This window comes from Coregonus clupeaformis, unplaced genomic scaffold, assembly GCF_020615455.1.
Source record: "Coregonus clupeaformis isolate EN_2021a unplaced genomic scaffold, ASM2061545v1 scaf0554, whole genome shotgun sequence".
NCBI lineage: Eukaryota > Metazoa > Chordata > Actinopteri > Salmoniformes > Salmonidae > Coregonus > Coregonus clupeaformis.
The window spans coordinates 152029-168933 of NW_025534009.1; the positions used below are offsets into that span (position 1 = coordinate 152029).

The 16905-nt window shown below is 46.9% G+C and overlaps 1 protein-coding gene across 1 annotated transcript in view; it reads right to left on the reverse strand.

The window, feature by feature from the left end:
- LOC121551825 (voltage-dependent T-type calcium channel subunit alpha-1I-like) overlaps positions 1–16905 on the reverse strand; it is a gene marked incomplete at its 5' end in the record, with an annotated part of 142348 nt that overhangs the window by 3577 nt on the left and 121866 nt on the right. Inside the window, 5 exons of the mRNA XM_045215917.1 lie at positions 219–416; positions 5644–5784; positions 7008–7145; positions 9834–9983; positions 14756–15067. Coding sequence (XP_045071852.1) covers positions 219–416; positions 5644–5784; positions 7008–7145; positions 9834–9983; positions 14756–15067 — 939 coding nt within the window. The remainder of the gene's footprint in view (positions 1–218; positions 417–5643; positions 5785–7007; positions 7146–9833; positions 9984–14755; positions 15068–16905) is intronic.

A 16905-nucleotide genomic window follows, 5' to 3' on the forward strand; every position in this document is an offset into this window, starting at 1 on the left:
TCTGGTGGCAGTCTATGGTGTACAACACAAAAGGGTCATAACAGCACCAAACAGTGTGGCAGACACTCATTAAAGGTAACAAGGGGGTGGACACATACATTAGCCAATCAGAGGGAAGCCTGAGGTTTGTGTACATTTCTCGATCTAACATTAGACCCTATAGGATGTACACTATTCAGTGTGTTGGTGTCTGTTACATACATACAGCCAGGTCTTACCTGCGTGCAGAGCACCCGGCTGTGGGCTCCTGGGGAGCGCAGGGAGGCCCAGGAGGCCGGGGAGGTGAGTCTGAGACCCTGCGAGGTGCGCCCTACTCTGGCCCTAAGGGGCGCAGGCAGGGCCGCTGCTGCCACAGGGTGGAAGAACTCCGCTGGCAGACGGATAAGAGCAGGAGAACCAGAGGCACTGGCCGCTCCACCTCCTCCTCCTCCTTCTCCTCCTCCTCCTCCTCCTCCTCCTCCTCCTCTTCCTCCATCATCTGATCCTTCTCCTGCCTTAGTGCTTCTGCAGGAGGCCCCATCTGGGGACAGAGAGAAAGGCTGTAAGGCAAATATACTATTCCATCTAGATCCCGAGTGAAACACCTGTCACGATCGTTTACGGACGAGAAGGACCAAGGCGCAGCGTGATAAGCATACATGTTTATTAAGCGAATAAACACACAACAAAAACAACAAACGAAACGTGAAGTCCAAGGTAGACAAATAACATACCTCACACGGAACAAGATCCCACAACTAACAGGTGCCAAAAGGCTGCCTAAGTATGGTCCCCAATCAGAGACAACGAGCTACAGCTGCCTCTGATTGGGAACCACCCCGGCCAACATAGATCTACACATTCTAGATCTAAAACATAGAAAATCCAACATAGAACATAACCACAAAAAATACACACCCTGACTCAACAAATACAAGTCCTCAGAGTCAGGGCATGACAGTACCCCCCCCCAAAGGTGCGGACTCCGACCGCGCCACATAAACATAACAGGGTAGGGGCCGGGTGGGCATTCCGCCTCGGAGGTGGATCCGGCTCCGGGCGTGACCACCACTTACTTTCCACCTCCCTGTTGCGCCCCTGGTCTGGTCTGGACCTCGGCGCGCTGCTTCCCCTCTCCTTCCTCCCACGACGTACCAAGCCCTGTCTGGACCCTGGTGTGGGAGACCCCGAACCTGGAGAGGGGCTGACGTCTGGGTCTGGACTGGAACCGCTGACTGGAGCTGGACCCGACGACGGTGGATCGAACTGCTCTGGCTCTGGAGTGGAGCCGCTGACCGGAGCTGGATCAGGCACCGGTGGAGCGGACTGCTCTGGCTCCGGAGTGGAGCGGTTGACCGGAGCTGGACTGGACCCCGGTGGAGCGGATTGCTCTGGCTCCGGAGTGGATCCACTGACCGGAGTTGGACCGGACCCCGGTGGAGCGGATTGCTCTGGCTCCGGAGTGGAGCAGCTGACCGGTGCCGGACCAGGCACCGGTGGAACAGGCACGGGCCGTGCCGGACTGGACACACGCACCACTGGCTTGGTGCGGGGAGCAGGAACGGGCCGGACCGGGCTGACGACGCGCACCACAGGCTTGGTGCGGGGAGCAGGAACGGGCCGTACCGGACTGGCGACGCGCACCACAGGCTTGGTGCGAGGGACACAAACAGGCCGGACCGGGCTGGCGACGCGCACCACTGGCTTGGTGCAAGGGGCAGGAACAGGCCGGGCCGGGCTGGCGACGCGCACCACTGGCTTGGTGCGAGGGGCAGGAACAGGCCGGGCCGGGCTGGCGACGCGCACCACAGGCTTTGTGCGAGGGGCAGGAACAGGCCGGGCCGGGCTGGCGACGCACACCACTGGTTTGGTGCGAGGGGCAGGAACAGGCCGGGCCGGGCTGGCGACGCGCACCACAGGCTTGGTGCGAGGGGCAGGAACAGGCCGGACCGGGCTGGCGACGCGCACCACTGGCTTGGTGCGAGGGACAGGAACGGGCCGGACCGGACTGTGAAGGCGGACTGGAGGTCTGGAGCGGAGAGCTGGCACAACCCGTCCTGGCTGGCTGCCCACTTTCGCACTACACATGCGGGGCGCTGGCACAGGACGCACTGGGTTGTGCACGCGCACTGGCGATACAGCTCGTAGAACAGGCGCAGGATATGCGGGGGACCGAGGAGGCGTACTGGAGACCAGGAGCGTTGAGCCGGCACACCCCGTCCTGGCTGAATGCCCATCTTCGCACGACACGTGCGTGGTGCTAGCACAGGACGTACAGGACTGTGCCGGAACACTGGCGACACAGTACGTAGCTCCGCATAATACGGAGCCTGCCCAGTCACACTCCTCCTCGCGTGAGTACGGGGAGTTGGCTCTGCTCTACCTCTAGGCGCCGCCAACCACCCTTTTAGCCCCCCCAAAACAAATTATTGGGGCTGTCTCTCGGGCTTCTTCCTCGGCCGGCGCCTTCCGCGTTGCCGCTGCTCCTCTCTATATCGCGCCTCCACTGTCTCCTCCCAAGGACGGCGATCCATCCCGGCCTGAATCTCCTCCCAAGTCCAGGATCACTTTCCGTCCAGGATCTCCTCCCAGGTCCATGCTGTCTGCTCCTGGACACGCTGCTTGGTCCTCATATGGTGGGATCTTCTGTCACGATCGTTTACGGACGAGAAGGACCAAGGCGCAGCGTGATAAGCATACATGTTTATTAAGCGAATAAACACACAACAAAAACAACAAACGAAACGTGAAGTCCTAGGTAGACAAATAACATACCTCACACGGAACAAGATCCCACAACTAACAGGTGCCAAAAGGCTGCCTAAGTATGGTCCCCAATCAGAGACAACGAGCTACAGCTGCCTCTGATTGGGAACCACCCCGGCCAACATAGATCTACACATTCTAGATCTAAAACATAGAAAATCCAACATAGAACATAACCACAAAAAATACACACCCTGACTCAGAGTCAGGGCGTGACAACACCACATAAATACAATCCATTTAGCCTGTAGGGATAAACAGTCATTACTGATATTGATGATTAGACTAACAAAGACCAGGCAAATAATACAGATGATTCCAGGGAGTACAACAATGCCACTGTACTGTATTGCACTGTACTGTGATGTCTGATTCACTCTATTCATGGATTGCACGTTGCGTTAAAAATACTGTTATGAAGATTCTATTTAGGCACTGCGTCCGACTGAATGTTCTACTTAATACATTCTCAATTGGCGCTAATGAAGATTCTGTCTAAAGTGCATTATAGTGGCTTGGAAACAAGATGGCATTTCAAAAGAAGGCAACTAATTAGTAGGAAAACCTGTTGTCATCATTGTGATGTTGCCAGACTGACTTAAGATGCAGTATAACTTTAGCTAACTAGCTAAGATTGCGGGGACCGAATTTTAGCTAGGTAATGTTAGCATTGCTAGCAATGTTTTACGCATTTTGCTAAGGCAATATGCCACTCCAAAGAAACGACATGATAAGGATGGCAAAGTTGTTTCCCACTAATTATTTGCCTACTTTAGCAATGTCATCATATTTCCAGGCCACTATAGTGTAATTTAGATGAAACAGTCATTAGAACCCGTTCAGAATGACTGGGCATCACTCGACTTTCGGGCACCACTATGGCGGAGAGCGGCTGGAAAACGTTCATAAAAATGTCAAGACGCAACCGAGCGACGGAGGTGCAACCCATGAATACACTCTTAAAAATACATTACCTGAACCTAAAAGGGTTCTTTCGGCTGTCCCAATAGGAGAACCGTTTGAAGAACCCTTTTTGGTTCCAGGTAGAACCCTATTGGGTTCCATGTGGAACCCTTTCCACAGAGGGTTCTACATGGAACCCATAAGAATTCTACCTGGAAACAAAAGGGTTCTCCTATGGCGATAGCCGAAGACCCTTTTTTCTAAGAGTGTAGGACCAACCTGGACTGTGCTGGGCTGGCTAAGTACAGCTCAGCTTAGCTCAGCTCAGTTCAAATCAAATCAAAGTTTACTGGTCGCGTACACCGATTTGAAGATTTTATTGCAGGTTTGGTTAATGTGAAAAGATAAGATAGTCCATATACAGTGCATTCGGAAAGTATTCAGACCCCTTCACTTTTTCCACATTTGGTTACGAAATTTAAAATGGATTAAATTAAATTAAATCTACACACAATACCCCATAATGACAAAGCAAAAACATTTTTTTTTAAATGTTTGCCCCCCCCCCCAATAAATAAATAATAATAATAATACGGAAATATCACATTTACATAAATATTCAGACCCTTTACTCAGTACTTTGTTGAAGCACCTTTGGCAGCAATTACAGCCTTGAGTCTTCTTGGGTATGACGCTACAAGCTTGGCACACCTTTATTTGGGGAGTTTCTCCTATTCTTCTCTGCAGATCCTCTCAAGCTCTTTCAGGTTGGATGGGGAGAGTCGCTGCACAGCTATTTTCAGGTCTCTCCAGAGATATTGGCAAGGACATTCAGAGACTTGTCCCGAAGCCACTCCTGCGTTGTCTTGGCTGTGTGCTTAGAGTCATTGTCCTATTGGAAGGTGAACCTTCGTCCCAGTCTGAGGACCTGAGTGCTCTGGAGCAGGTTTTCATCAAGGATCTCTCTGTACTTTGCTCCGTTCATCTTTCCCTCGATCCTGACAGTCTCCCAGTCCCTGCCGCTGAAAAACATCCCCACAGCATGATGCTGCCACCCCCATACTTCACCGTAGGGATGGTATTGGCCAGGTGATGAGCGGTGCCTGGTTTCTCCAGACATGACGCTTGGCATTCAGGTTAAAGAGGTCAATCTTGGTTTCATCAGACCAGAGAATCTTGTTTCTCATGGTCTGAGAGTCCTTTAGGTGCCTTTTGGCAAACTCCAAGTGGGTTGTTGTGCCTTTTACTGAGGAGTGGCTTCCGTCTGGCCACCATAAAGGCCTGATTGGTGGAGTGCTACAGAGATGGTTGTCCTTCTGGAAGGTTCTCCCATCTCCACCAAGGAACTCTGGAGCCCTGTCAGAGTGACCATTGGGTTCTTGGTCACCTCCCTGACCAAGGTCCTTCTCCCCCGATTGCTCAGTTTGACTGGGTGGCCAGCTCTAGGAAGAGTCTTGGGGGTTCTAAACATCTTCCATTTAAGAATGATGGAGGCCACTGTGTTCTTGGGGACCTTCAATGCTTTAGACATTTTTTGATACCCTTCCCCAGATCTGTGCCTGTAGAAACATCTCAAGGATGATCAATGGAAACAGGATGCACCTGTGCTCAATTTCAAGTCTCATAGCAAAGGGTCTAAATACTTATATAAATAAGGTATTTCTGTTTTTAATTTTTTATAAATGAGCAAAAATTCCTATAAACCTGTTTTTGCTTTGTCATTATGGGGTATTGTGTGTAGATTGATGAGGGGAAAAAAATATTTAATCAATTTTAGAATAAGGCTGTAATGTAACAAAGTGTAGAAGAAGTGAAGGGGTCTGAATACTTTCCGAATGCATATATAAAAATGTTGCTTTTTTCCCCAACCCCTCCGATATACACACACACACATACAGCAATACACATTAGGCTGGAGAGGCTGGAGCAGAGGGTATGACTGGACTCACCAGGGCTGTGTTGGGATGGGGTCTCGTGTCTCTGATGGACCCCCACCTCCACCAGCAGTGGAGTCCCCTCTTTGGCTACTGAACTGTGGGCCCTGCAGTGCCTCGACCCCCCTGTCTGGGCCTGGGTCAGGGAGCCCCCTCCTCCACCAGCTTCCTCTAAGCCCTGGGAGTCACTGCCCTTCTCATCCTGGGGGAGAAAACACACATGTTGACACACACTGTACCTGTTTATGTTGTCTGTTATAATAATTAAATGTAGAGTGGGGCATGATAGCGTGCAGTACTGAAGGGAGTGCCAGCTTGCTTCCAAGCTCCTAACCTGCTAGCATACACTTTTATCTAAAGAGATTCTTTATCTGTAATGGACTTCCTGGTTCAGATAAAAGTTAAATAAAATAAAAGCGAAACCACTAGGACCTTTATCCGGATATTACTATCAACTATGAGCACTTCTGATTCAAATCACCTCTGGAATACTGATTATGCCCCATAGCAACCCTGTTAGCCTTGTGTGCTATCTGGACACAGCCGAGTCTGTGTGTCTCTGTGTGTGTCTCTGTGTGTCTCTCTCTCTCTCTCTCACTCACACTCACACACACACACACACACACACACACACACACACACACACACACACACACACACACACACACACACACACACACACACACACACACACACACACACACACACACACACACACACACCTATGTCTTACTTCTGGTACTCATAAGTATAGTAAAACGGGTATAAACACACATACACATACACAACCCCCCACACACTTCTGACCAGCATTAAATGACTAGAGGGAAGGATAACGCACAGGGAGGGATGATAGGAAGATAGGGAGGGATGGGGCAGACAGAGGTGTAATAGCCAGAGGGGGGTAAAGGAAAGGGAGGAACGATGTAGTAGAGGATAAAGAGGAAGATAGCCCTCACAGGCCGGAGGGGAGGCAGTAGATTGAATGGATTTCTATTCCTGAAGGTCTCTGTACAGGAGATTAGAGCTTCAGCAGGATTCAGGATTCATTCGTATGCCCCTGGAACCTTATGTCATGCTTCCTTTGTTGGAATGCAAGTATTCTTTCTGTACTGGAGACCAAGGGAACCCGCTGTCCATCCCCTCTATCACCCCATCCTCAGACCTGAGCAGACAAGGGTTCAAATAGTATTCGAAATCCTACAAATACTTTAGCTGCACTTCATTGAACTTGCCTGGTGCAATGGAACTTATGGAATAGCCTCTAAAAGGGAAGACCTTGCCCTATTGGCACTGCAGGATGGCTAAAGCATGCTCAAAAATATTTGAACCCAGGTCTGCTACCCAGTCCCACGTTTCAACTCCCTCCATTGCCCTCCAAAACACCCTTTCCCATTTATAACCCCTCCATCTCGCCATCTCTACCTTGCACTCCCGCACCAGCAGCTGGTGGACACTCTGGTCGTCCAGGCTGAGGTCATCAGGTAGGGCTGGAGAGGACGACTTGTCTGACATTTGGTCTGACCTCAGAGACGCCTGCTCTATCTCTGCCAGCCGGATCTGCTGTAGAGGGGGAGGGAGAGAGAGGGAGAGAGAAGGAGAAAGAGGGGGGGGGAGAGAGAGAGAGAGAGAGATAGATAGATAGATAGATAGATAGATAGATAGATAGATAGATAGATAGATAGATAGATAGATAGATAGATAGATAGATAGATAGATAGATAGATAGATAGATAGATAGATAGATAGATAGATAGATAGATAGATAGATAGATAGATAGATAGATAGATAGATAGATAGATAGATAGATAGATAGATAGATAGATAGATAGAGAGAAAAAGAGGGGGAAAGGGAGAGGGAAAGTGAAGGAGAGAGAGAAAGTTATCTAAAACTGAGAGAGAGAGAATGGACACATAAACAATAGAGAATTGAAATCCAATGGGGTGAGGGAGGGGGCCGATATATGAACATGTGCCTGTGGGTGAGTGAGACAAAGAGGTTCATAAAGAGAGATTCACGGCTCATATACACCAGTAAATTACCACTGCAGTACGCCGGAGGCAGAAAGAGAGAGGGAGGGGGGGAGGAGGGGAGAGGGAGGGAGGAGGGAGGGAGGGAAGGGGGAGATAATTAGAAAAAGAGAGCAAGACAGAGAGAGAGACAAGGTAGGGAAAATAGACTGGGAGGATGGAACGTGTTCAGAGAAACAGAGATAAAGGCCCCTGATGTGGTCAGGAGAAACTCAGGGCCCTACCTATCACATGTCCCTTTGTTAGGTTGTTTCCAGACAGACCCTATATACTACATGACCAAAAGTATGTGGACAACTGCTCGTCGAACATTTCATTCCAAAATCATGGGCATTAATATGGAGTTGGTCTCCCCTTTGATCCTATAACAGCCTCCACTCTTCTGGGAAGGCTTTCCACTAGATGTTGGAACATTGCTGCAGGGACTTGCTTCCATTCAGCCACAAGCGCATTAGTGAGGTCGGGCACTGATGTTGGGGGATTAGGCCTGGCTCGCAGTCGGCGTTCCAATTCATCCCAAAGGTGTCCAATGGGGTTGAGGTCAGGGCTCTGTGCAGGCCAGTCAAGTTCTTCCACACTGAACTCGACAAACTATTTCTGTAGGTACCTCGCTTTGTGCACAGGAGCATTGTCATGCTGAAACAGGAAAGGGCCTTCCCCTTGCCACAAAGTTGGAAGCACAGAATCGTCTAGAATGTCATTGTATGCTGTAGCGTTAAGATTTCCCTTCGCTGGAACTAAGGGGCCTAGCCCGAACCATGAAAAACAGCCCAAGACCATTATTCCTCCTCCACCAAACTTTACAGTTGGCACTATGCATTCAGGCGGGTAGCGTTCTCCTGGCATCCGCCTAACACAGATTCGTCCGTCGGACTGCCAGATGGTGAAGGGTGATCAATCACTCCAGAGAACACGTTTCCACTGCTCCGGTGTCCAATGGCGGCGTGCTTTACACCCCTCCAGCCGACGCTTGGTATTGCGCATGGTGATCTTAAGCTTGTGTGCGGCTGCTTGGCCATGGAAACCCATTTCATGAAGCTCCCGATGAACAGTTCTTGTGCTGATGTTGCTTCCAGAGGCAGTTTGGAACTCGGTAGTGAGTGTTGCAACCGAGGACAGACGTTTTTACACGCTACGTGCTCCAGCGATCCCGTTCTGTGTGCTTGTGTGGCCTACCACTTCGCGGCTGAGCCGTTGTTGCTTCTAGATGTTTCCACTTCACAATAACAGAACCTACACTTGACTGGGGCAGCTCTAGCAGGGCAGAAATTTGATGAACTGACTTGTTGGAAAGGTGGCATCCTATGATGATGCCACATTGAAAGTTACTGAGCTCTTCAGTCAGGCCATTCTACTGCCAATGTTTGTCTATGGAGATTGCATGGCTGTGTGCTCAATTTTATACACCTGTCAGCAACGGGTGTGGCTGAAATAGCCGAAATCCACTAATTTGAAGGGGTTTCCACATACTTTTGTATATATAGTGTTGTCTTAATGCAGTCATGCCCACCGTCCCCTTAAAATAGTTTTTAATAAGATTCAGTGTTGTTGTTGTCTCTCCATGCCCCGGGGCACAACAATCACTGCAATCACACATACTTTACAACACAAAACCACGCACGCACGCACGCACGCACGCACACACTCACACAAACACACACACACACACACACACACACACACACACACACACACACACACACACACACACACACACACACACACACACACACACACACACACACACACACACACACAGGAACGACAGAACCCAGGAGATAGCTGAAGGGCAGACAGAGACGTCAGGAGAGAGAGAGAGGGAGTGTCATGACATGATCAATCAGAGGTGGGTGGAGCATGTAAAAGAGGAGGAGAGGACAGATTGATAGTTTGACAGCATCTGCAGACAGGCCGAAAGAACAGGTGAAGAGGTTCAAATCCCAGTTATTACTTTCCAGAGTGGCCCATTCCACTTTATCATTGTGATGGACACAACTAGCAGCGGGGATAGTGTGTGTTTATGTGTGTGTGTGTGTGCGAGTGTGTTCTATATGAATTTACATATGTGCATATTTCAGAGTTCTTGTGTGTGAACATTTGAAAGGTAATAAAAAGTGTAACTAAGTGTGTGACTGAGTGTGTGTGTGTGTGTGTGTGTGTGTGTGTGTGTGTGTGTGTGTGTGTGTGTGCGTCTACATATGCATTGTTCATGTGTTTACCTCTAGTTGCGGGTGGCTCTTGCAGTCCTTCCAGACAGGAAGAGAGCTAGAGGAGTAGTGATGGAAGACAGATCCAGAGAGGTTGTCAATCATCTCTCCTTCAAATGAGTCCTTTATCAGCAGAGACACACTGTCCAGCCACTGACTCTCCTGGAACACACAGTTATTACATGGTTCATTATATCATGTCCTGGAACACACAGTTATTACATGCTAACTTCATTATAGATGCATTATAGGGTTAATGCATCTCTGTAGCTCAATTGGTAGAGCATGGCGCTTGTAACGCCAGGGTAGTGGGTTCGATCCCCGGGACCACCCATACGTAAAGATTTATGCACACATGACTGTAAGCTTTGGATAAAAGCGTCTGCTAAATGGCATATTATTATATTATTATTAACGTACACCTACAAAGGGTCAAACCATTAAGGAATCACAGCACAGGGCTGTACACCTAGTAACATCTACACCTAGTAACACCTACATCTAGTAACATCTACACCTAGTAACACCTACATCTAGTAACATCTACACCAAGCAACATCTACACCAAGTAACACCTACACTTAGTAACATCTACATCTAGTAACATCTACACCTAGTAACATCTACATCTAGTAACATCTACACCTAGTAACATATACATCTAGTAACATCTACACCAAGTAACACCTACACCTAGTAACATCTACATCTAGTAACATCTACACCTAGTAACATCTACACCTAGTAACATCTACATCTAGTAACATCTTCAGATGACCTTAGCTTGACAGAAGTAGCGTTACAACATACTGACACCAAAACTGGTTACATTAACTGGTTACATTAATATTTCAGAGTTATGCTATGGCCATAGCTAGAGTAACCTAAGGAGACCCAATAGCCTGAAAGAGTTACCAAGCAGAGGAAAAAGTGTGATAGATTTGATATATGTCTCTATTAAAATGTTCAATAGCTAAATTAGATAAGCGTTTAGGGAGCTGGCAGACTGTTATTACATTAATACAATCAAGTAGTAATCTATCTCAACTTCATTATATCCTTTTCTATCTCGAATCTCATCTTCTTCAGTGCTATTAGATTGACTGGAAAAATAGTAAAAAGAACAGCAACTGAACTGGCCCCATATTTCCTGAACTGCTGTAATTCCGTCAAGTGTTATTTTCACAGAGAAAATCTATTGGTCCTTTACAGAGCCCTGTGTTGATAATGGAACCTCGAAAGTGGTGCTTTCATTGTTTCCCCTATAGCCATAACACTTACACTTTTATAATATTAAAAGGTTATAAAACAGGTTCAGAGAAATCTGCAATCTGATTGGCTGAAATGCAGTTGAAAGCCATTCACAAATACCAGATAACCACACAGGCAGAGATAGGGTCATCACTATTTGGCCATGTTACAAAGGACAGAAGTTCCAAAAACTAACACACTGCTCCTGTTCATTCTAGGATGTCCATCTAGTTACTATCCCCCTGTGCTGTACACGGCCCATCCATATGGTCTTCTCTGCAGAAACATTCCCCTAAATACATACAGTACTAAGAAACATTCCCCTAAATACATACAGTACTAAGGAAACAGGGTCATAGGCTGCTAAATCCACAGGCTACGCTTCTTCTTTATCCACAGCAATGGAAAAATCCAGGAAAGTGTACCGTCAGTGTTACAGTTATATAAAACTGCAGCCATTGTCTAACACTGCTAACTCACTTATACTGTAACCCACATACACATCCACTCACCAGCCAATGTTTTACATATAGGAAGGCAGCTGTTGTTTAAAAGTGTTTGCCAGTAGCAACAGGTTACAGTCCTTGCTCAGTCTAACTATGTCTTTATTGTTACCAAAATAAACCTGGCTTATAAAATATATCTACAGTATATGTATATAACTAGGGCTGGGAATTGCCAGGGACCTCACGATATGATATAATCACGATACTTAGGTGCCGATACAATATGTATTGTGATTCTCACGATTCTATCTGTATTGTGATTCAATACTGTGATTTTATTGCGATACCATGTTCCAAACATATTGCTCACCATATATCTGCTGCAGAGGGACAAGAGAGAGACATGAGAAAATGAGCTTTCTTTGATTAGTCATGGAAATAAAAGTGCTGACAATAAATTGGCTCCTATTTAAATAGAAGATGGAGAACAAGCTATGAAGGAAAAATATTGGAGTTTTGGTGCAAACTATATAATATATCAATATATCAATACGATAATATCCCGATATGTAACTGTATCGATTTCTTCCCCATCACTATACAGTATATAACAATAGACTACATCTATACAGATATTCCTCAGTGTGTGTGGGTTCACTTGTGTGTCTTGTTAAGAATAGCACTGGAGTAGGCCCTGAATGACTGTGTTACCAAACAGCAAAGGAACACATACACATGCACGGACACCCATGCAAATGCACGCACGCACGCACACACCCACCCACCCACGAATGCACACAGGCCTGAATGACTATGGCTTAGTCCTAATAGGTTATTCATTTTTCTAGACAACAATAGTGCTGGCCACCTGGTGAGAACGTGCACCTTAAAGAGAAGAGAGAGAGAGAGAGAGAAAGAGAGAGAGGGCGATAGAGAGAAAGAGAGAGAAAGAGAGAGAGCGAAAGAGAGAGAGAAAGAAAGAGAGAAAGACAGAGAGAGACAGAGAGAGAGAGAGAGAAAGAAAGAGAGAGAGAGAGATAGAGATATAGAGATATAGAGATATAGAGATATAGAGATATAGAGATATAGAGATATAGATATATAGATATAGAGATATGATAGATAGATAGATAGATAGATAGATAGATAGATAGATAGATAGATAGATAGATAGATAGATAGATAGATAGATAGATAGATAGATAGATAGATAGATAGATAGATAGATAGATAGATAGATAGATAGATAGATAGATAGATAGATAGATAGATATATAGATAGATAGATAGATAAAAAGAGAGCCCTTCAGTTAATTCCAGACAGTGTCAGCGCATTATTCCCCCTCTGTCACTGGTCCCCCTCTCTTATCTCTCTTCTCTCCCTTTCTCTCTCCATTCCCCCATCTCTCTCTCTCCCACTCTCTCTCTCCACTCCCCCATCTCTCTCTCCATTCCCCGTCTCTATCTCTCCCTCTCTCTCCATTCCCCCATCTCTATCTCTCCCTCTATTTCCATTCCCCCATCTCTCTCCCTCTATCTCCATTCCCCCATCTCTCTCTCTCCCTCTCTTTCCATTCCCCCATCTCTCTCTCTCCCTCTCTTTCCATTCCCCCATCTCTCTCTCTCCCTCTCTTTCCATTCCCCCATCTCTCTCTCTCCCTTTCTATATTGGCATGGGAAACATACGTTTACATTGCCAAAGCAAGTGAAATAGATAATAAACAAAAGTGAAATAAACAATAAAAAATTAACAGTAAACAAACTGTATTCTCTTGAGAGCCAGGTCTGCCCCCGGCGGCCTTTCTCAATAGCAAGGCTATGCTCACTGAGTCTGTACATAGTCAAAGATGTCCTTAATTTTGGGTCAGCCAAATAGCATTCTTGTTCTCTCTCTCTCTCTCTCTCTCTCTCTCTCTCTCTCTCTCTCTCTCTCTCTCTCTCTCTCTCTCTCTCTCTCTCTCTCTCTCTCTCTCTCTCTCTCTCTCTCTCTCTCTCTCTCTCTCCCTCCCTCTCCCTCTCCCTCCCTCTCCCTCTCTCCCTCCCTCCCTCTCTCCCTCTCGCTCTCCCTATCTTATTAAGTTATTCTGTCAGCCAACACAAAGCTAAAAATGGCTCCTCAGTAATGCCATGTTTAGCTATGTAAAGGTAGAACAGATCGTAGCAAGCAGCCGGTGAGTCATCCGTGTGTGTGTTTGCCATCACACTATGATTAGGTTTTCATGTCATCTCACTGTGAGTGTGTGCGTGTGTGTGTGTCTTCCAGGGCTTTGTGTTTGAGTGTGTGCACACTGACGGGTTAATATCAGAGGTCCTGAGTTTGAATTGAAAAGGTGATTAAATGCACAGTGCAGTGTGTGTTTGCTCATCTACCTCGCCGCAGAAGACTGACAACAAGGGTTGCCATGGTGACAGAGAGCGCCAGGCAAATTCACTGTGAAAGGTGCAGCTAGATTAACATTTATTTAAATGTCCCTCTCCCTTCAACTCCCTAAAATCACATTGTTCTTTCATCAGCATCTATTCATAAAAGTAGTGCACTATATAGGGAATAGGGTGCCATTTGAGACACACTCTGGGTCACGGTGACATTGTACTGAATCTGACCTGTTCAGAGATGATGTCTGTTATTTGAATACCTGAGCCGACAAGGTGAAAAATATCTCCCTCTCCCCCTCTCTCTCTCTCATCTCTCTCTCTCCCATCTCTCTCTCTCCCGTCTCTCTCTCTCCCATCTCTCTCGCCGTCTCTCCGTATCTGTGTGACCATCTTCCCTGGCTGTTCCTTTGTATTACATTATGAAAGGTTGAGTGAACAAGCAGACAAACTGAGTTAAACAGGACTGATGGGCTGTCAGTCTAAAACACTGAGGATGTCAGAACAGGAAGGAGACTAAATGTCTCTGATTATCTTTCCGTCTCCTCTGTCTGTTCTTGTTCTCTCTCTCCCTCATAATGACCTCAACCTTAGGTCTATGTACTACACACGAGTGTATCAGACTGTTTATATGTCTAATTCCTATAATATAAAATAGAAAGACAAATAGACAGAAACAGACACAGAGCCATACGGACATAAATTAATTAATTCATCCATCCATTTCACCTGTGCAGGAGAGTAGAGATCGCGATTGTTCGGATCGTGCGGCGGGCCTGGATGCGTTGTTGCAACATGATGATGCGTATTCCCCCCGGAGGAACTGCCTGGGACTCCCATCCCTCTCTCCACTCCTCCTCCAACTCCCACACCTCCCCCGCCACCTCCCCCTGCTCCTCCACCTTTCTTCCCTCCTGCGCAGACTCCCTCCGGTCCCATGCAGCAGAGGGCCCCCGTGGCCAGCTCCAGCTCAATCTCAGCATCCATCTCCGCCTCCTCCTTGGCCTCCTTGTTGGAGTCATCCAGGTGCTTCATCAACACCGCCACCACCACGTTGATCAGGACGAACTGGGCCGTCAACACAAAGGACACAAAGTACATGGGAGAGATGAACTGCAGGCTGGGGTTGCAGGAGTAGTCAGGCCCGTAGTCCGTAGGGCACTCCCTCAACGTGTCCTGGGGAGGGGGGAGGGTGAGGGAAGAGAGGAGAAATAGGAGGTGTCTGTTAGGTCAAGCCATGAAGTCCTGCTAAGACATTATTACATTTTAGTCATTTAGCAGAAAAATTCTAAAAAATTAATTACGGAAAAGTGGTGCGTGTATATGTATTCACCCCCTTTGCTATGAAGCCCCTAAATAAGACCTGGTGCAACCAATTACCTTCAGAAGTCACATAATTAGTTAAATAAAGTCCACATGTGTGCAATCTAAGTGTCACGTGATCTGTCACATGATCTCAGTATATATACACCTGTTCTGAAAGGCCCCAGAGTCTGCAACACCACTAAGCAAGGGGCACCACCAAGCAAGCGGCACCATGAAGACCAAGGAGCTCCCCAAACAGGTCAGGGACAAAGTTGTGGAGAAGTACAGATCAGGGTTGGGTTCAAAAAAAATATCAGAAACTCTGAACATCCCACGGAGCACCATTAAATCCATTATTAAAAAATTGAAAGAATATGGCACCACAACAAACCTGACAAGAGAGGGCCACCCACCAAAATTCATGGACCAGGCAAGGAGGGCATTAATCAGAGTGGCAACAAAGAGACCAAAGATAACCCTGAAGGAGCCGCAAAGCTCCACAGCGGAGATTGGAGTATCTGTCCATAGGACCACTTTAAGCCGTACTCTCCACAGAGCTGGGCTTTACGGAAGAGTGGCCAGAAAAAAAACATTGCTTAAAGAAAGAAATAAGCAAACACGTTTGGTGTTCGCCAAAAGGCATGTGGGAGACTCCCCAAACATATGGAAGAAGGTACTCTGGTCAGATGAGACTAAAATTGAGCTTTTTGGCCATTAAGGAAAGCGCTATGTCTGGCGCAAACCCAACACCTCTCATCACCCCGAGAACACCATCCCCACAGTGAATCATGGTGGTGGCAGCATCATGCTGTGGGGATGTTTTTCATCGGCAGGGACTGGGAAACTGGTCAGAATTGAAGGAATGATGGATGGTGCTAAATTCTTGAGGAAAACCTGTTTGAGTCTTCCAGATATTTGAGACTGGGACGGAGGTTCACCTTCCAGCAGGACAATGACACTAAGCATACTGCTAAAGCAACACTCGAGCGGTTTAAGGGGAAATATTTAAATGTCTTGGAATGGCCTAGTCAAAGCCCAGACCTCAATCCAATTGAGAATCTGTGGTATGACTTAAAGATTGCTGTACACCAGCGGAACCCATCCAACTTGAAGGAGCTGGAGCAGTTTTGCCTTGTAGAATGGGCAAAAATCCCAGTGGCTAGATGTGCCAAGCTTATAGAGACATACCGCAAGAGACTTGCAGCTGTAATTGCTGCAAAAGGTGGCTCTACAAAGTATTGACTTTGGGAGGGTGAATAGTTATGCACGCTCAAGTTCTGTTTATTTGTCTTATTTCTTGTTTGTTTCACAATAAAAAATATTTTTTACATCTTCAAAGTGTAAATCAAGTGATACAAACCCCCCAATCAATTTTAATTCCAGGTTGTAAGGCAACAAAATAGGAAAAATGCTAAGGGGGGTGAATACTTTCGCAAGCCACTGTACAGGGACTATACTGGACTATACAGATTCAACAAGTTTTATTGAACAAATACATGAACAAGAGTTAAGCATTCCAACTTGAAACAAAGATATCAATGTAAGACTTTTGTGAGCAAATTGACCTGTCACACCATAACTGTAAGACATACAGACATGAGCTAATTCTAGTCTCCTCTCTCTCTCTCATTTGGTTTGACCTTTTCACCGTGTAGTCTCAAGTGTTTCCTCCCTCCCTCCCTCCCTCCCTCCCTCCCTCCCTCCCTCCC